General features: G+C 46.3%; 1 protein-coding gene across 8 annotated transcripts in view; it reads right to left on the reverse strand.

Moving 5' to 3' along the window:
- SH3PXD2A (SH3 and PX domains 2A) overlaps positions 1-21530 on the reverse strand; it is a 229776-nt gene that overhangs the window by 175997 nt on the left and 32249 nt on the right. For 7 of the 8 annotated variants that reach the window (XR_011904232.1, XM_072340992.1, XM_072340996.1 and 4 more), the window contains one exon: positions 14101-14181. Coding sequence is in view for 4 of the 8 variants with exons in the window: in XM_072340992.1 (XP_072197093.1) it covers positions 14101-14181 (81 nt within the window). In the remaining 4 variants the exon portion in view is untranslated. Of the gene's footprint in view, positions 1-14100; positions 14182-19448; positions 19483-19695; positions 19854-21530 lie in introns of all 8 variants that reach the window. The other variant, XM_072340995.1, reaches the window with a different exon arrangement.

The following is a 21530-nucleotide window of genomic DNA, read 5'->3' on the forward strand; positions in this document are numbered from 1 at the left end:
CTGGGGAGGATGTTGGCTGCTCTCTGCTTTGCAAGCCACCTTTCCCCACAATCCTGCCATAACACAGTATGCTCTGCTGTGGGGCTGGCCAAATCCCAGCCTCTTTTCTCACGCGCTTTAGACCCAGGGTGGGTACATCTCAAGCTTTGGGACGTGTCCTCACACTGATTCCAAGCTCACTGCTCCATCAATTAACCCCTTGATTAATAGAGCTGCTCCAGCCTGTATAGAACACCCCATATGTAGCCCCTACACAAGTGACTGAAATTTCTCATATGCTTTTAGATCTTTATAGAATGGCTTGGGTTAGAAGGGACCTCAAGGATCATCAAGATCCACCCCCCTGCCACAGGCAGGGCTACCAACCTCCAAATCTGGTTGGTGACCATCCATCCTGGTCTTGAACACCTCCAGAGATGAAGCATCCACAGCCTCTCCGAGCAGCCTGTTCCAGCACCTCACTATTCTCTCTATAGAGAGCTTCCTCCTGACATCCAATCTAAACCTTTCCTTCTTGAGCTTAAAACCATTCTCCCTTAACCTATCTCTGTTTACCCTTGTAAAATCTAAAGGCAATACACAACATCACACATCTGTATGACATCAAGGCACTGCCATTTTGTTGCCCATTCTCCCTGTGCAAAGTTCATCTGCAGAGTCTGACCCTACCACAAGTAGCAACTTTGTGCTATTTCCCTTATAAAGTCTGACTCCTTGCACAAGACTGCTCCAATCCCACCCACAAGCCCTCAGGATCAGTCCCTGGCATTTATCCCCAGCAGTCCTGACCCACACTGGAGGCAGGAGGAAGCTCTGGCCAACACATGCAGGAGGAGGCAACATCCATTCCTGCTGCTCAGCAACACGAGGAAATCAGTGCCCTGTTGAGGCAACCTAGAACTAAGCTGAGTGAGGTACCCATACAGAGGCTTCCTGACCAGACATCCTATACCAATGACCCAATGGGATAGCATGGTACAAGCCTGGAAATCAGCCTCTCATCCCTTCTACAGATTCCTCTTCTGGCACTGAAAGGCCATCTGCCCAAGAAATAAATAGTGTTTTTCTTTCTTGGAATTATATTTCTGCTGAGCAGTTCACTTTTCTTTGGTCACTCTGCTGACTTTTCACTTCTTCACCAAATCCTGTTAGAAATGGCTGGGTTTTGTGGGGAGGAAAAGGAACGTGGTCATTAAGGTCTGGTTTAGCTACTGCAATACAACTGATGTTTAGCTCTGTTAAAAAGCCAAAGACTTCAAAGTGCTTAATAAACATTAATGAATAAACTTTCTCCAGGAAGGCCGATTGTAGCCCCTATTTATGGGAAGATAACCTCCCTGCTGTGCCACACCAGCAGTTCCCCACTCCCTGTCCCACACCAAAGACTCTTATAGCTCCTAATGATACAAAAACACCCCCACACTAAGGCAATGAATCTCTTCTGACCTCAAAGTGGAGCAGGATTTGGCATGAGGTTTCCTAGCAGCAACAGGCATAACCTAATACTATATAGCACTGATTCTCTTGCAGCCCACAGCATCCCATGCTCAGTCTCATAACCCAGGGCTGTACCATACCCAGAACAAAGCCGAATTTTGAAGGGTTTCTCTCCAAATTGGAAACTTACTGCAAACTTCTCCCTTTGTGTAAGGGCAGCCAGGGACTACCAATGTGGAACACAACACCCCATGCTGCTCTGCCTTCCTTATTTCCAGATCCCAGTGGTAACCAAATCTCCTGAAACACCGAATCCTATCGATCCTATCCTTATTTGCCAACAAGACATGTCAGAGACCAGCACCCTCTAACCCTCAGCATGACAACATGAGCGTTACACACGACTCCAGTGTTTTCACAAAGCTGCTCAAACAGCCACCAACACACCAAAACCTGCACGGTGACCTGGATTTGGTACAGGGATGGAAGTGCTCACCACATGACATCCCACAGTTCCTCCCAAAAGCTTTTACCTGGATGACACAAGTACCGGTTTTGATGAGACAGCAGCAGCACAGCTGTGACAAAGACAAGCCTGAGTTGAAATTTCAAGGCTCTCCAGACCACACAAAGGCCAAAACGTGCCACTAGCTGGGCTGTCCAAAGCCAAAGATTAACCAGAAAAAATGAAGAGCCTGTGAAATTATTTGTTCCAGGTAACAACTTCCTACAAGACAAAACTTCAATTTTTACACCCACATTAGTCTTCCAAAAGAATTTTTTCCTGTTACCATTTCAGTTGGTCCTTTTCTGTTTTACTTTCTAATTCCTTCTCGTTTGGCATTTTCCCCTCCCTCTCACATGTTTTTGTGGTCACTTCTCTCAGAACACCTGGCTGAAGGTAGCGGCTCAGCAAGTCACACTGGTTTTCTTAACACACCCTTGAAAAACACAGATGCACCAAGACCCACATGCAGGGCTCTTATGTCAACTCAGTGCACACAGACACTGCTAAGCCCATTAGTACCCGCCTGAGTGCACCTGCTGAATCAGACATCCCTGCATGGTCACCAGTGCTTCACCAACAGCTCTTATACAGAAATCTGTTTGCACTGCAGATCTACAGAAGCTGTACCAAACACCCTTGTGCTTTCCTGGGACTCTGCTCAGACCTGGGTGAGTGTGTTCACAGATTCTGCCAATCATGAATTTGTCCACAACTCACACAAATGGGCACGGAAGAGCAAATGCTAACCCAGCAGCTGAATGGGGGAGCACCAGAAAAGTGAGGTTGGAGGCACTCACTGCCCAGCTATGGGAGGGGAGGAAGCAGATTTCCATCCAGACGCTGCCAAAGGATCTGGAATGCTATGAGAGATCAAGCCTTCCCTTTCCTGCACAAATTCTATCACACAGGTCTCTCTTTTTAACTCAAAAGCAAAAGGCAGAGAGCAAAGCCTCCTGCCTCACAGGGTGTTCTTCAAACAGAGCACCCAGAAACAAGTGTGTGAAAAGCTGTGGCTTTGCAGACTACGGGTATTTTTGCTTTCTGCAATACTCCTCTGCTCAGTGGTACTGCTCCTCTGTGCGTTTGGTAACCACTGAAGACTCATCGATACTTCCCCTGAAGGAGGGAAAGGGGAAATTGCAAAAGACAGTTCTGCAGTAGGATACTTGTATTTGCACGAGAAACAAAACCGCTCTGGCTCCAGAAAAGGAGAAATGTGCCATGACTGTCTGTAGGCAGGAAAGCAATAAGGTGGGAAACAAACTCCCGACTTCTCATTCCATTCGGCACTTCTGCAGAGAAGATCAGTTCTTAAGCACTATGGGAAGAAGCACACAGCCACCAGTTCTCAAAAACCAGGCTGGGATGTACCTAACAGGAGTACCTGAGTAAGGTGTACCTAAGGCAGGCAGTGCTGTGAACAGCACATGGTGGAAGAAACGCCACTGATAGTTTTGTTTGTCCTGCAAGCAAACTCTGGAGTGCCGGCATCGAGAGCTACAGCCCCTTCAGACACAGCCTTCCCACATCAGAGACCTGAGAGCAGAAGGCCGGCAGGGGCGAGGTGGCAGGGACAAGAGCCCTGGCAGAGCCCCGCATAACCTTTCCATTTTGGCTGGGTGATTTTCTACTTGCACTTAAATGCATTAATGTAAATAAACTCCCCATAACCCTTGCAGGGCTATTTTGGACATTTGTGGAAACAACCGGCTCTTCTCATCAAGAGCCAAGGGATGCTAACACAACAGGCACTTCTCATCTCAGTCTGCACACACTTAATGAAAGTGAAGGATTGTGTTCTGCGCACAAAAGTGGAATTGTGCAGCAGGGCTGGGGGTGTGAACTCCATGCGATTTTCCGGCAGTATAAATAATGGAAAGCTGAGAGCGATTACGAGTGGCAAAGCGGCAAGGAGGGGGAGGACTGTCATTGCCCAAACTCTTTGGGCTTGGAGTGCTTCGGGGAAAAAAGGCCAAAGAAAAATAATCCCAACAAGGAATTTAATTTTCCCACAGAAACTGAAGAAAAAGGCTAATCTTGATCTCTGGTAGAAAAAGGAAATACGCTCATAAAGCAGCACTTGGAGGGAGAGAAACCCTGGGGCCGCAGCTCTGGCTGGGGCAGCCCAACTGCCCGCCAGTGTTTTATTGTTCCAGCAAACAAAACCTGGAATGAGGTTAACAAACAAGTGGGCTCCTCCCAGGGCTGAACTTAAATCCTGTCGGGGATACCCAGCCGGCCTGGCAAGAGCTTCCAGCAGCACAGTGACAGAGGTGGGATATCACAGGAGCACGCTGGAAGCCTTGACAACACTCTGCTGAAGAGTGGCACCCAGCCCCATTCTACCACAATTCCACATAATCCCACATACAAGATGTGGGCCAGGAACAAAGCCAGCTGCCACAGGACCAATACTAAAATACTGACTGCATGGTTCTGAATTTTTGGTAATTTCAGGCACGTTTTGACACTTCCATTGCCAGCTGAAACTCACGTTCCTGACACGTTTATGTCTTTAACATGAAAAGCAACCAACAATGAGGAAAATGGGTCTGAATCCTCCTCGGCTGATGTAAATCAACTCTATTAATTTGGGAAAACCTGTTGCGTTTCCTCCCTCTACATTTCTATCCAGAAGAGCCTCACCATCCTCACAGACATAGGTGTCAGCAATGGGGCACAAGTGCTGATAACAACTTGCACAAACCAAACCTCAAAAGACAAGCAAATAATTTACAGCAAGTGATTCTTTTGACTGATTTCACTGCTTTCTCTGCTTCCTGGAGGTGCTCAGTTAGAGCTTGATATTCTGAAGATATTCCTTGAAGGACGTCTACAGGGAACAAGCTTGCAGCTCAGATGGATGCTGAGCACACTAGTGTGCCAGCTACCCCTTCTGCTCCCCAGCAGGGCTATTTTAATCCTTTATCAACCAGGTTCCATTCCAGACAGTGAAAAATCATACACAGGGAAATCTATCCACAGTTCTGCAGTGCTTCCCTGAGGTTCTTATTCTGGATCAAAAAAAAGCACCACAGCAAAGTGACCTAGAAAGCAGGTAAAACAATTCATCTATAGCTCGCAAATAACACTCACAGAGATTTCTTCGATGTTTGCCCAGTTCTAAAAATACTATCCCATGAATATGTGAGCATCTGGTAACGTGGCACCACTTCACAGCCATCAGATCCGCACTGGAGAGGGACGCTGAAGCAGGAGCTGGCATCATCACAGCTGCATTTTCCCACATCTTTCCCCAGTGTTTACACTGCTTTGGGCCACAAGCCTTTGGTGAACGTTTCTCTCACACTCACACAGACAATACACCTTTTACAAACCACATCTCACCAGGCTCTCACTAAGCAGAGAGAGTACATCACTTCTGAGCTCTGTCAGCTTTCTCATCTCTGACATTAGCATTGTCAAGAAGCAATTCCCAACCCATCTCCCACCTCAGATCACACACCAGCCATGTGCAGCACTGCAGCTGCTCAACACATCAGAGAACCACCAGGCTGAAACCCACGCTGCTGTTAGCCCCAGAAGCCCAGGCTTTTCTCTGACAGGTAACATCTACCTGCTGGCTAACAGCACGCAGTTGAGTAATTCTGAGTAATGCCAGTAGGAATCGGCAATATGCTGGTATACATCCACACGCACACACTCCCTTCACACAGTCAAGTGCTCAACTCACTGCAGTTTCATGCTTTGCCTTAGAATACCAACAGGCTTTATGAAGTGTCTAACTGCAGTGCCAGACACACAGCATGTGGGCCAACTGGATGATGTCCCTTAAGACTTAAGAGGAGGGAACACTAGTAGCACACCGCATATTTAAAAGGATGCAGTAAAAAAGTCAACAACAAGAGGTAATGGCCTCAAGCTGTGCCAGGGGAGGTTCAAGTTGGGAGCCTGACTAAAGAAGAACTACAAATTGAATGTTAACAAAGACCTGCCAGTGTTGAACCTCCGCTCAGAGGCTGCAAAAAGCAGGGAATCAGCAGATGCAGCACATCACCTTCAGCAATCAGAGCACTCACTAATTACACAGCCCCTCTAGAGACTCAGGTTGGCAGAGCACAGCACGTAAGAAGATGACAAGGATGGAGTGGAAAAAAAAACTTCTTCAGAGCAGCGTGCCACTTGATGTCATGCTCCTACAAGACTTTAGAAGCAAATTAGTACTTAATTTAGGTTGGATAATGTAAAAGCTTTTTGATGTTACAGTGAAACGTTTCAATACTGTTGGTTCTACAAATAGGATAAAAACACCAGGGAAATAAGCACACAAGCATCTAGGAGACTATCAGCATCATATGGAACAACTCCCACATGATACAATGACCCTAGACAACATCCATCATGAACACGGATGCCATGGTGGGATCCAGGATCCTGGTCTTGTGCTGGAAGGGAATGGAAGAAGGCACAACCCTCAGAGATGCAGCTTCCAGGAACCTTCATCCCACACCGAGTTCAGGACAACCCCCCACAACAGCTCCAAGACCTTCTCCATAGGACATAACAGTCATGTGAACGCTCCTGGTTTTGTGATCTCTTTTGTGCACAGAGGAAGACTGAGATGGAAATACAGGGACTCACCTGTCCTGCTTGGGTACATCTCCAGGTGAAAATAAAAAACCTTAACTCTTTGACAGCAAAACCCATTCCCAAGATTTATCCCAGTACCAAAGCAAAGTAGTGTGTGTACCACCTCTGCTCACAGCTTGCTGCCATCACTCTTGGAGCTGAGCTCCCACACCACTTCCGAAACTCATCCCAAGTCCCTGCCTGATACAGGACAAGCTAGCAAGTACAGTAAATTGGGCCTGAGCACCAAATATTGCCTAGCAGCCACCATACAGAACATTCCATGGAGTATGGGCAGCATTAAAGGATCAGATTTACATCTTAACAGCACTCAGGTACAGAAGTTTGGAAGGGGAGGGTTCCTACAGACCTGGTCTCTTGCTCTGCAGGTTATCTGTTGTGGGTTTTTTTGAATGTGGCCTCAATTGCAGCTCAGCAGGCACTTTGCCATTTCCCATCATGGCCCTCATCTTTGCCTGACGTGAAATGTCTCTTCAGAAACAAATACTGGAAGCTGAGCAGATTGTTTAGCCAGGCAAACATTTAAATAATGATGGAAATAAGAAGTATAAACAATTCCATTCATTCACCGAAGACAAAGATACTGCCCCAAGCCAGCTGGTATCCTAAGGCATTGGCTGAGCCCTAGAAGAAAAAATGGTATTTAAACAGCCTTCAAACCTGCTAAGACAATCATTCCCAGCTCAACAGCCACATCAGCTACATTTTATTTATTGTTTCTCCAAAGGAACCTTGCCCCTGGGCTATTTTTTCTGAGGGGAGCAGCTGGAGTCTCTGCTACCAGGAGCCGAACGGGTCTCACCAGTACAGCTTCTGGCATGCATGACCAGCACACACAGCAATGGCTTGGGGCTTATCCTGGCAGCCTGGTGTTCGGTACCACCTTCAGACCTCACAGCTTCCAACATCTCACTAAGGACAGCAACAGCAGACAGACAGCTCGTGTAAACCCAGGAGAAAGGATGTGCCATTTCTCCCCAAGGAGCTGCCGCTGACCTTTGGGACCAGACATGTTGACAGAGCCACATTCTGATTTCCTCTGAATTTTCCCAGGGCAGGTTCAGTTTCAATTCTGTCCTTAAGGAAGCTGTTGTCAAAACACATCCATCCCAACTACTGGAGTAACTCCATTTCTCAACCCAGAGATGCTGTGGATGCCCCATCCCTGGAGGTGTTCAAAGCAAGGTTGGATGGGGCCCAGGCAGCCTGGTCTAGTATTAAATGTGGAGGTTGGTGGCCCTTCCTTGTGGCAGGAGGTTGGAAAATCATTATCCTTGAGGCCCCTTCCAACCTGGACCATTCTGTGATCCTGTGTGAGACCATCAGGAAGGGCCTTGAAGCCAAACCCTGGCTCTGAACCTCATGGTTACCAGGTGCCTGCTCCACAGGAGGATCCCACAGCAGCTCCCACAGCAGGACCAAGATGCTGAGGGGCCCAGGCTGCCACACTAAGAGCAGTGATCCTGAGGCCATGCTGTCCTGTCTAACACCAGCATAGCCCAGAGCAGAAGGGGGTCCCACAGTGAGCCTATAGGGCCTGGATTTCCTGCTGTGACTGCAGCCCAGCTGGAGCAATGCCAGTGAGCAAGGACTTCCCTTTCTTTCCTTATGCCTTATGTCTCATCAAGCACTCACAGCACAGCTCTATCCAGCCCTCTGCCACACTGCTTCTCCCCACCTCCTCCCCTGCTGTTTTGACCCCACCTTTTCCTCCAGCTTTTCTGCCTGTTTCCATACGCACCCTCATACGCACACGAACGCTCCCCAAAACTTGTCAAGAGGCTGGGAATCTTCCTAACACAAACCTCCCACGTGAAAGGGACAAGCTGTATCATGCAGGGAGCAGCCTTCATTCCCCTCCCATGGCACTGAGTGCCCTCACCCACTGCAGCAAGCCCAAGCCAGGCTCCTTTTGCAAACTCAGTGCACACTTGCCCCACTGCGTTCTCACCAGTACTCCTCACCCCCGATAGATTCAGTACATGTTTGAGCTTGCCAATCCACAGCTTCAATAGAGCTAGAAGCAGGAACATCATAAAGCAAAATGCCATACATCCTACCAAAGCAGACATAATTGGACGAGCAGATTTAGTAACTGTGGGCCTCCACTTGGACAATTAAGCCAAATCAGCTAACGCTGAGAACATTTCCATCAGGGTTGCTGCAGACATCAATCTACAAGTGCTCTGTGATGACTCCCCATTTGCTCTGCCCATTCACTGAAGCTGCTGGGTCCTGTTTGAATCACAGAAACCTGTGAGACACAAGGGTACAGCTCCCGCCACAAACTGGCATTACAATATTTGATACAGCTTGAGGTAAGAGAAAAAGACACGTCTCTACAGAACACCACATTACAGAAGAAGGATCAATAGCAGCAGCAGTCAGATGAACTCCAGCCTGAATAAGAACAGCACAATTACAGAATGCAGTGAATTTTTTTTTGTTTAATGTGCTCTTCAGAGCTCAGTTACTCCATTACAGCACTATAAACAATCAGGATAGCCCTAGCAATAACAAATGAAGCTCTTGATGTTTTATCGTCAGCCTGGAAACAACTTGCATCTCTTTCCGCTCCCTAATAAAATTCTTGATATTCTTCTTCTTCTTTTTTTTTTTTTAATGTTCTAATTGGCTGCTAGTGAGTTCCTCTTTCTTCACCACTTTGAAGAAACCTGCTTAGATCAGCAGTCAGCATCGGGCAGATAATTTTTTGCTAACTGATGCACAAAGCGAATACTTGAAAAGAGCTCTGTTTATTTGCCTTCTCAGAATTGTGACATTTCAGACATCTCATTGCAGCCAAAACATCTGTGTGGGTCATTGTGTGGAGAGGCTGCTATCTGCCCACCTGACTTTCCTTCTCCAGCAGGGCTGTTGTTTGCCTCTCAAACAGCCAAAAACACGGCATGGAGTTACTGCAAGCCTCTGAATCCAGCTGCATTGTTTTGCCCTGGAGAAAGCTGCATTTTGCTATGGTAAGAAAAGCTCCCTTCCCAGCTCAGTGCATAGAGATGCAGTTATCCTGACAGGAGCAACGGAGACAAAATCACTTGAGCACAGAGCTTGGTTTCTCTCTCTGCTGATGATCCAGACCAGGCAGCAAGTAACAGCAGAGAATCAGACCACAACATACAGCGTTGCTGGATAAAATACACAAGATGCACTGCTGAGGATTTGAGCTAAGATACCAGGCTCTGAAGCACGGCAACATTTACTCTGCTTACTTTGCTGGAACAGTGGGTTTCTCAGCAGAGGGGCAGCATTCAGCTGGGGTCACAGTACCTACAAAATGTCCAAAGTGACACTGAGCAGCTGGCAGAGTAAGACAGGGACCAGGAAAGGAGCCACTTTGCATGTTTGCCAGTGGCTAACCCTGCTGCTGCTTCCCACCCCAGCATGATCAGCGGGAGTGTGAGATGGCTTCATCCTCACCTTTTTTCACCTTGTGCTTTGGGTAATTATTGATGCACACAGTCAATTGCAAATCCCCATCCTGCTAATAACCTCCAAAAGCACAAAGCACTTCCCAGCAAGAACGTAGGCCTTGCACCTGTAGATGGAAATGCCAGGAAAACAGTGTTCTTTCTCAGCTCCTTTGGGGACAATAAGAACACTGCCTACCAGAACTACCAGCTTAGAATAGGATTCTGCTGCCAGTGATGGTGGGAGGCCTTGTTTGATGCTCATGGAATGTGCTTGAACGAGCCACCAGTGTGCCATAAGGATCAGTACTCTCTACAGGCAGATGCTCACACGGCAACACCCAGCAATGAGCAGCTCACAACTCCTTGTTCTGTACAGCAGCTGAGAGCCAGGGACCCAAGCAGAATGCAAGAAAAAGCAGCACTTAATATATTTCATTAAGAGGTAGCTTTGACCCCACGTGATGCTCAGGTGCAGATGCCTCCCCAGGGTGAAGGACAACAGAAAATTGGACTTGACAAGCAATTTATCATACTGCTTTCATCTATACAGAGTTAATTCAATACTTTCAATCCTATTTACTGAAACACCAGCACCCACACGGAGTCAGCTGCTGTGATCTGACCCACACTCAACAATAGATGTGACTGGGTTGCACAATCAAATGGTACAGCAACACCATGATCTAATTTAACTCCACGTTTAGATATCCAGGCCTCATTAAAGGAGCACAGAGCTGGTGTTTGGCTCATTGCTTTGGCTTCTGGTTTCTGCATGTCCCACATCTTCGTGGCATCAAAATCCCATGATGTGTCCACACTGACTGCACTATTACTTATCTTGAAAACCAACCGAAACATATACACTGCTGAAATGGCATGACAAAACATTTCTGGGATTTGAATCCTTGGGACAGGGCAACCTCCAAATGCCCACATTGCCTAAGAAGATTTACTAAGAAGCATTTAAAAATGAATGTAATACAAAGGTTCTCAAAAAGCTCTGAGCCATTTGCTGCAGAGACAACCACTCAGTGAAGGGTGGGCTATGGTGAAATTACCATAGTGAAATTAATTGTTCATATTCCTTCTCTTTGCCCCTAGGCAGCCCCCTACATTTTCCCATGGGTCCTATCCAGTGTCACTGCCAACATCAGGCATTGCAGCCGTGATTACAAGTTAGCCCTTGTTCCTCCACTTTAGCTGAGGGAAAATGAGACACATGCAGGCTATGCAGGCTTAGGAAGCGCAGAAGTGTAGCTCTGGGATGAGCACAGTGGGATGAGTGAAGCTGCAGGCTCCAGCAGTTTTGCATACAAGCAGTGCATGTGAATTGGCTGAGCATTTGCTGGAAGGGTCATATCATGAGAAGGGTGATAGCACCACTTGCCAAGGCTATGCTGCCATGCATAGTACCAAGCTGCACAACCAAGGTCCAACTAGGCACACTGTGCTAGGAGTTCAGGCTTCCATCAAGAACATGGAAATCCTAGGTCACCTCCTTACCTGGAGGGATCACTTCATCACCAATAAACACATGGCAACCCCAGCATCAGTTGCACAGTCTATGACGAAGAGCCAGGTTCAGCCCCTCATAGGCTTCAGGAATGGGTCCAGTACTTTCAAGCTGTTTCCATGATGAAGAGTTCTGATCTGGGCTTTCTATTGCAAACATCACTCTTCATTCAGCAAATCTTAAGACAACTGGGAATCAGTTTGGAAGATGCAGCCCAGCACAGATCACCACTACAGGCCAGATGCAAACATGGGGAATCCTCAGCTGCAAGACCCTGATATGGTTGCTTTACAACACCAGAAGGGCCTTCCTGTAAATGCTATGAAAGTATCCCTGCCACAGCTGCTTGAAGCAAGGGCCACCAGAAGCAGGTCTACCAGATGTGAGGTGCCATTAACCCAGTATTAGGCATGGGGAGCAAGAAGGGTTGCAGAGCTCCAATCTGAGCCTTTCAATGCCTGCTTCTGCATATGCTGTGCTAAAGCAGCAGCTGCCACTGAGCAAGAACCACTGCATGAGAAGCCAACAGTACCTCAAAATTCAAGTGTTTACCAGAATGCCCTGATCTTTCAGTTATTTTTCTAGCCTCCACTGCAGACTTCCAAATTAGAATCATGAATACAAGCTGCAATTCAAGATCCACAGCCCATTTCCATAGCCTCACCTAGAAGATGCTCTGGCAGCACGAAGAGCTTAGGAAGAAATAAGAATAATCTCTGGGATTTTAAAATCACATTATGGCACCATGAGAATAAGGGGCTTTGTCCCCATACTACAGTTGGGAAACTGAGGCACAGATAGGCACAGTGGCATGCCTACAGATTGCAGACAGGACTACAGAAACCCCAGGTGAAGACTCGTCTCAGTAACTTGCAGTGCCTCATTCCACCAGGGAAGAAGAGGCTGCTGCAGAGGGCTGTCATTGCTCATGCAGTGGTGGCCCTGCCAGGCACCCCCAGGAAAGAAAAGGGTTAAGGAAGGGAATTTTGTTACTTTCTTGTCGTATTTTCTCGTGGGGGGAGAAGCGTTGTGCAAGCAGGAGTTTTCCACTGGCGCTAGGCCCCCTTGCACTTATCAATGGGACCTTTCAGGGCTCACTCCCTGATTGAGACATCATTTCCTGTCCAACACACTAACCCCATTGATAACTCCACACTTGATGGGAACTTTTCAAACCTACCAGGAAAGGCCAGGAGACCCAGAAGAACATACACACGAAAACAGAACTGGGGCAAAAAGAAAAATAAAAGAGAAAGAAATGGTTCTGGGCACAAGCCACGTGCTGACAACAAATGTTTGTGATCATCTTTAGGAAGTGCCTCAAGCACATCAGACACATTGTACATAAGACATATGATTCATAAAAGCAGAACTGGCAGGCCTGGTGCTTCAGGTCAGTAACAAGTAGAAAGGGGCTTAAGAGCATCCTTCTTTGGCCTTCCAGTCACACAGCAAACCTGGACATCAAAACCAGCTATAAAAGTGATCCAGTCTTCCACTAGAAAAGCCAGAAGAACATAATATTGTTCTTAAAATTGGCTAGAGACTTCAGATGTCCAAGTACAACAGTGAGCAGTGATGAAATGAGTGCTCCCCAAGGTATTTCTGACAAGGCACCCAAGGGAGAAACTGTTTCTTTACTAATTTATCATAGCAAATTATGTCAGCGTTACTTCCCAGGCTGCAGCCCAGCAAGTTCTGTACAACCTTAATGCTGGCTGTAAGGAGTTGCTTGATATTCTAATCACAGCCCAGCTCCAATCACAAACTGCAGCTCAAAATCTGCATTTCCCCCAACATTAAGGAGCCTGTCAAACCCAGCTTCTGCTTTCACTTGTTCCCAAACAGATGTTTTTACAACCCCAGGAAATTATACAATTATAGTCTATCGGTACCTACACAAAGGTACCAGTGGATCTGGGCTTTGGCTAAATAGGACACCAGCCAGAAAGCTCTCCCTCTCTACCCCTGCAGGTGCATGGCAGCAGCTTGGCACCATAAATGAAGCAGTTGATGCCCACAGAGAAACTTTGTAATTTACATTTCCAAGTTTCCTGGCCGGAGACTTCACACAGCAGCTGTGTGGCAAAAAGTTTTCGATGAAACCTAAATACACAGGCATGGGGTAAAGCACAGGAGCCACACTGGGTATTTAGAACAAACCAGTAGGAGCCAGGACACTGGCTGGCTGAGTAGGTGGCTAGAAGGAGGAACAGAAGGTTACCACCATCATCTTCATTACTGAATTGCTGTGGGAGCATGCAAAAGCTCCATTGTTTTCAGCAATTCAGGATAAGTAGTTTCTGGGGACCCAAAATGTAGCTCCCTCTCTAAATGCATCTCAAGTATTTAAAATTAGATTTCTTCCTCAATAGGAACTATTCATGAAAATGTCAGCTTTAAATGTCTTTACAATGCAAGTGGGCATACCACCCACTCATCTTGTACCCTACAAGGACAGAGTCTGAAAAGTCTGAAGGATCATGACATGTAATAGACCAAACAAGAACAAAGCTTTACATAAATGTATGAGCATCCCAACTGGAAACATGACTAGAAACATGAGTAGAAACCATATTTTATGTAAGAAAAGACAGACTTACCTGTAGGTCAAAGAACTTGCTGTATCTTCGGTAGATGATCTGTGAGGTCAGGTCTGACCACGTTACATTGATGATATAGACCTAAGAAAAGAAAACACAAGTCGACGTGAGTTCTGAAGAGCAGGGTATGTCCAAAGGCTGATCAATCAGAACTGGTAAACTCAGCATCTCTCTAGCCACTCCTGTTCACAGAGGAATACAGCTCTGGGTGCAGGACTAGCCCGAATTAAAGCTATTGCCCTGCTGCAGCTTTCAGCAGAGGTCTCAGGAGAGCTCATGGTGGTTTTCCACTTCACAACCAGCAGAGTTATTGCAGCCCTGAGGCAACAACCCATTGTGAGCTTCCAATCTTCCACCCCATGACTTCAGTATTTCCTTCTCTACTGGAGATGTGATCTTGGCCCTTCCCAAGGCTCTGGTTCATACAAGACATTCAAAGGAAACTCAAAGGGGTTGAGGGATTACAGCTCTATAACACAGTCACTGTCATGCACCCAGACACTACAGCAGCCCAACCTTGCTGACACATGTCAGCTCAGCACCTCTGGTACCTATCAGACTGATTCACAGGTGATATAAAGCAGGCCAGAGCAGGGGAGGTCGTTCTCTCACATCCATGGAAAAAGCAGTGCAAGTCCAGAATAAGCCCAGGATTTCCCTTGTCCTGCCCCAGTACAATCAACTTATAGAAACACTCATCAGAAGATATGATAAAAAATTACTCACAAGCGCACACACAGACACATACATATACATAAATATATGTATATACTCTGTACAAATGTTTCCTTTTGACCCTAGTAGCTCCAATACATTTAAATATGTATATATATATATAAAAGAAAATCCAAGAGCTAAGTGTGCTCAGACGCACTGTCCTTGAGGCCAGGTGCAGGTCCTGCTGCCCTGATGACAGACACACCACAAGACTTGAGTAAACAAAGGATGGAGCCACTGAGGGTGACTGCCTGAATCCAGCGTAATGGAAATCCCAGCCAGCCCAGCTCCTGGGTCTTTAAAGCAATTTCCACATTTCACATATGGAGTGAGATAAGGATCTGGCAGAGGAAACAGGAAAGCATCCCTCCTCCCTCAGCCCCTGTGCTGCAGTGGGAGCTCTCCCTCTTGCCAGGAGTGAAGGGCTCTGCCCCCACCAATTGGGAACAGACAAGCATCATCCTCTTCTCCATTTCCCTCAGGACCCCAGCCCATCTCCCAGGGTGCAGATACTGGGCAATTGCTAAAAATGACACATAAAACCTCCTGGAGTGATGCTGAAGAATCAGAACCACTGGGGGTTTTTTACCGCCTTCTTCTACCAGGAAAGAAAGGCACAATCTCATGTCCTAGAAAGCATGAAGATCCTGCCGTCTCACTTTCCTCTTTGCCTGTTATACACCAGTGACAACGGGGCTGATCTGCTCCATTAGAGGTAACCAGAACAAGTAACAGAAGATCTCAGGTCCTCTTTAAAGACCTTACCTGAGCAGACAGCCAAAGGTCAGAGCATGGGAAGGAAGCTGTTGAGGCCAACCTTCAGATCAGCCACACTGCACTGAAGAATATTTTTCCATGTGTTTGTTATACAAAAAAAAAAAAAAAAAAAAAACAAACACAAAAAACAAAACAAAAACCAACCAGGCTGCAGCTTCACTCTGGGCTAATTCACAACACAAATATTTCTGCTGGTTCTCTGTCCAACAGCTACTTTCAGATGGAAAACCCATTCGATTAAAAACAGATCATGACAGATGGGAGCTGACTGTGATCCAAAAGCAACTTCAGATACTGTAATTCTGGCCCTGAGTTCTCACAAAGGGAATGAGACAAGGATAGGAGAACATATTTCATGTATAAATGGAGTTGATCCTTTCTGTTTACTTACACATCTTTTTCTCCAGAGGCTAGAAGCAAACCATGCCGCAGCCATCCAGGCATTTTGAACCTGAGGGTTCTTCCTTGTGCTACCCTTCAGAACCCACAAGAGTCACATCCTCAAAAGCTGCTCAACTGAGCGCCAGACTGGACAGGAGCAGACCTCACTGTAAGCGGTCAGCACTGCAGAAAGTGGCACTGCACACCCATCCCAATAGAAATGCCCTGTGTGCAAGGGGACATTCAGGGCCAGCCAATGCATTTGGGTAGACATGGTCCCGACCCTGATCTCCAGGCTCTGCAAGAAGGAAACTGCCACTGACTAGCAATCAAGCCAGGATTTTGTGGCACATTTAAAGCAGGAAGTAAATCACTTTGAGCCTTAGCTCTCCTCAAGCTCAGCAAAAGATAAATTGGATAGCATGCTGATGCATTGACTTCTATTTCATAGGAAGATCAGAGCAGGAGCAAGAAAAGCCTTTAATCATAACCCAGAGTTCTGCAAAGCAATAGATGCACAGGCTCAAAACCTGCACACTGGGACGCAGGTGCACGGGCTGAAATGGCCATTGATTTTCTTTGCTCATTTGCATAAATCAAATTGCTTCTGGGAAGCCACAGCTTCAAATAACAGGGAATAGGGGTTTGCAAGAACTCAGAAAAGATCTGTAAAATGCACAATATTGAAAGCAAAGTCCAGAGGTCTCAAAAGCCTTAGCTATCACATTTCTCTCCTTTAGAGATCAGGGTCTGGGGGTTATTGCCTTCTGCTGCCTGAACCAGACCTGCAGCTTTCTCACAAGCAGCAAACATTACTTCAGCTTACTTTGCCTTATTTTTTTTTAAATGCTCAGATCTTGTAACGGGACTCTGCCAAAGTGATCAGCAGCATCCCAGGGGAGGAGGAACACAGCAGTCCTGTGGGAGCCTGAGGTCACACAAATGCATGGGGTAGGGAGGCAGCAGGAAATATCAGATAAATACAGAGCCGTCCCACGCTTGGTGCCGGCAGAGCTTCTCGTGGCATTTGATGGCAACCCAAAACTGAGCCCCCCAAGGCATGGCTCACAGACCAGGCACAGGACAGAAGAGCCTGTTAAGGAGAGATGTCCCTGATGTGGACACAGCTCAGACAAAGCAGAGACGTTCCTCAGCACTAAAGGGTATGGTCTTGGTCCTCAGTAATTGTCCTGCCCACCAGAGAGTCAAGATCAAGCTCTGCCAAGTAAGAATGTTTTTCTACAGTTCTTTATAGAAATTCACTGTAACCACAATCACAAATTGTGAGTAAATGCCATAAATAACTGCTACAGGTTATCTGATTTACACCTATTTATGACCTCGAAGGGGACAAAACGAAGCTGACACTCAAAAACTTCATCCCAAAAATGTTTAAAACAAGCCCTCGACAACATACAGCAATTGAAGTAGATGTTACAAAGGACTCACTGCACAGCCCTGGGATGTCCCAGCTATGAAGGAAGTTCAATTTTTCATTTCACAAATGCAGGTTTTTTTCAGCCTACTAAGTATTTTCAAATAAATCCTTCCTGCAGGAAACAAGGAGCAGCTCCTGCACAAACTGGAGAATATTAATCAGCAACTGGGCTCAACAAGCAGCTCTTAATATTCATGCTGCATGAAGGAAGGTGCAGGATGTCAAGGGAGTTTTATCAGCTGCTAATTATCGTTTAATTCTAGCTCTGGGAAACTTCCATTTTAAACATCGGAGAGCAGAAAATTTATTGCAAACTAAAGTTACAGCTCTCCTTTTACAGCCTACACAAAACAAGAGATGACTTCCTACTACTACAAAGACAAAACCAGTCACATTAATTCAAATATTGTTGTGCATGACTTTATCACCAAATGTCTCATTTTCAATGGAAAAATATCCAGCTCCAGCTGGCACAAAACCCAGAGGTAGGGAATTCAGGTTGCTCTCATGTGACTTGAGTTTTCAATTGGCTTTTAAGAAGGTAGTGCTTGGTTTCCTACAATCAGATGAGCTGAGTGGAAGATAAATGCCTGAAATGAGCAGTGCGATGAGAGCAAGATAAGAACCTCTACAAAGAGGCAGGCGGTTGGCAAAGATCCCAAAGCATTGACTAGAAACAAGTCTGTACCCATAACAGAGGGCACTGTTAGCTTCTAATAAGTAATTACAGTAAATACTTTCTTAAAAGTTTTATGAATGCAACAAACAACAATATGGTGCAATTTGTATGCAGATACCATCATGATAGCCCCTTTTATCCTGGAGAATGGCAGTGTCTTCAAAGCCCTGTATTAAAGCACTGGATGTTTGTCCTCCACTGAATCACAAGTTGGAAAAGATCCTCCCCTTCCCCCTCATGTTCAGATGCTATCGCAGCTTGCAAGCTGGAAACTTCCCACTAGCAGAGCTCAGCATGTGAACACTCCCTGCTCCACTTCAGTCAGAACCAACACAGCTCCTGCAAAACTGGTGGCAATTTCAGCTCATTCGTTTAGCTGCTGGAGTTTATACCAAAACAGCACAAACTGCAGCAGCCATCCACCAAGTCAACATATGGTTGTGTCCTAAATTACAGGAGCGCAGGCACTGCACCAATTTACCATTTGCATAATTATTTTAATGCCAAAGAGCCTCCAGTGAGTGGAAATCAGAGCTGACCCAGACACAAATTTGGAGGGATAACAGCCCAGAGCAAACACTTGCTGCGCCCATAAAGCTAAATCAGCAAGTCTACATGCGTCCCAGAAGCATCATGGCTGATGTTGCGTACATTCTTTTGCCTAAAAAAAGACACAGGTACCAAGGTTTCTATACCCGAATACACAGGGTGAGGGTCTCCAGTTACTGCTCTATACAGATCATGGCCATGAAAAAGCCCACAGTTCAGCATCAGAGCACAGAGCCTCATCCCACACACACCACCTGTGCCTGTGCTTGGCTCGGATCAGGTTCAAGCTTTCGGAAAGTTTGTATTTGACTCCGGATCCAGCAAGCACAGCTCAGGCTCCTTGCCCAGCTTGCCAGCATCCAAGAGACCCTAAAAAGCTCAGTGAGACCTGAGAAATTCCCACAGAGATGAAGTCAGACCTTTCACCCGCGGTGTGTCCACCACCAGAGCTACACCATGATGTCACCTTTCAGCACAATGGCCTCTGGGGAACTGCAGCTAAGCCAGGCCAGGGCCAAGGGAAGGCTAGTCTCAGAGCCAGGCCAGAGCTGTTCTCACCCTGGGAATGTGAGACGGTGCTCGGTAGAAACACACAACACAAGGAAATGGGAGAACTGCTCTAGTGGTAGGTGCACAGCAGCCCTGAATGCAGGGCTGGTGCAGCTGTGGGCGTCTGGCTCCTCCAGAGCAGATGTGGTTTCACAGACATCCCTTAGCAGGGCTCACCTTTCCATTACCAACGGGGGAAGTGTAACTGAGAAAAGGCCAGAACAACCCACGGGTCTAGCAGGCAGATGTTGCACGTACCTAAGGTCTGGAAGCAAAGCAGAGCTGCAAGATACTGGGAAGGAAGAAATGAGACAGTCTACTTAAACATACAGAGAGAAAAAACAACAAAGGGAGAGGAGCGTTTTCCTTCCTCCACTACTTTTCTTTGAGGATCTTGTTACAGCTGTGAATGGCAACACAACAGGATTAATGCCAGATTAATGCTGCTTGCCTATTCAGCTCTATCACATCGGATCCACTCAATATACAAAGAAAATAAACTCACTTCTAGTTGTGAATCCTGCCACACTCTGGAATCTAGTTGGGTCCATTCCAGTTCAGAAAATCCCACCACTGCTGCATTCACCTCCATGGGCACGGGTCTTCCTCTCAACAAAGAATTACCCAGGCTGAAAGCCTGTTTTCTTACCCAAATCCTGACACCTAGACAGGAGAATAGCAAACAACAGCCTTCAGGCAGCCAGCAGCCATCCCTGAGGATGCACAGAGTACAGAGGCTCACAGAGAGAGTTTTTTTTGTTGTTTTCCCAGCTTCATGGGTATGGATCAGACAAAGACCAGGGCTGAGGTAGAACAATGAATCCAGCTCACTGTGTTTGCACAGGCAGAGTAATAGCAGATTTAGCCTCCTGTTTTTATTGTTATGTTTAGTAAATGGATGAGGTTTCCAAGTCCATGGTTTCAAATTCTCTTTAGCTTCATCTTTACATTTCAGGATTTTTTTTGGCTTTTGCCAGTTTGGATTCTTAAGCTCTAACTGCACCAGGCCTTCACCAGCACCTTCCTGCTACAAAGATGCTAAACAAGTCCCACGTGCAGCCAGAGCGCTAAGCCAAAGGGATAAAATTCTCTCCACTGTATTTCTTTGTTTGGCCATTTGCATGGCCCTGAGAGGCACAAAAAGGTAAAACATGGAAATTCCCTCTGCAATCAATGACAGTAACTCAGAGGGCCACAGACCTGGACTTGCTTGGTGCTCTGATTACTTCATTTGATCTCACTCTTAGGTGTGTTATAGCAGAGTACAACATAACTAGTTCTCACAGGCATGAGGTATGTGCTGTATTAGAAGGGCTTTGTTTTTTAACTGATATTCTGCATCACATAAAAGACCTGTCAAGGCTCCTATCTTTTCTCTATGACATCCAGTAAAAGGAGCATACAGAAGAAGAAGAAACAGGACCAGTAAAGCCACACTGTTACCCTGGTTATCACCTCACAGCTTCAGGAAACAGAACAGCAGCCTCCCTACACGGGAAGAGGAAAACATCCTCCCACTAGAGCCATGCACATGCACAAGGGAGACAGAGCCATCTGTGCAGAGTACAACACAGAATCATATTTCTGCTTCCATTCCATTTCAATTCCATTGCGTGTGGAAGTAGTAAATGCAGGTGGACAATTTGTGAAGCAGAATAAACTTGAGACTGAGTTTCTGCCATTTTATGAATTGATAGACCATTAAAAACACAATACAGAGCAATCACAATGGAAGAACTTGCATGCTCTCTGTGAAACCTGAGTTCTTCATAGCCTTCCCGTATACCCCAGCTGGGTCTGAAAGAGGCTCTCTAAGGCAAGCTAGCAAAAAAAAAAAATACAACTGTATTTGAAGGCAAAAAACCTTCGGCTTATTGCCTCTTAGATCTGAAACCTCTGTAGAATTACGAACTATTTTAACTCAGTGCTTGTGTCGTTCTTCTCAGCAGGTGATCACTGTTTCATGAGAACCCCAAAGTATGAGAGTTTTCTGGTAAAATAATAGAAACTCCTTTTTAAAAAGTAAAGAGATCTGAGAAAAATATCAGCCTAGCAAAACTGACCATCTTTGACAGGGATTTCAGGTCTTTTGTGTAAATTTAACTGTCAGATTTTGCTTGAACACAAAATCTGCCTTTCTCTCATTAGACTGGTTTTAGAAACTGGTTTGTAGCTGAACTCGTTCTGAAAAGAAACACAGATCAGCCCTGAAGAGCACGGCTCAGCACAGAGGCGCTCAGCACCAGTGCTAAACGTAGAAGTGAGGTGGAGGTGAGGGCAACATCTATGGATTGCACTGGTTGTACCATTGCACAGAGGTGTTTTCCCAACACTGGAGCA

This window comes from Excalfactoria chinensis, chromosome 6, assembly GCF_039878825.1.
Source record: "Excalfactoria chinensis isolate bCotChi1 chromosome 6, bCotChi1.hap2, whole genome shotgun sequence".
NCBI classification, from domain to species: Eukaryota; Metazoa; Chordata; class Aves; order Galliformes; family Phasianidae; genus Excalfactoria; species Excalfactoria chinensis.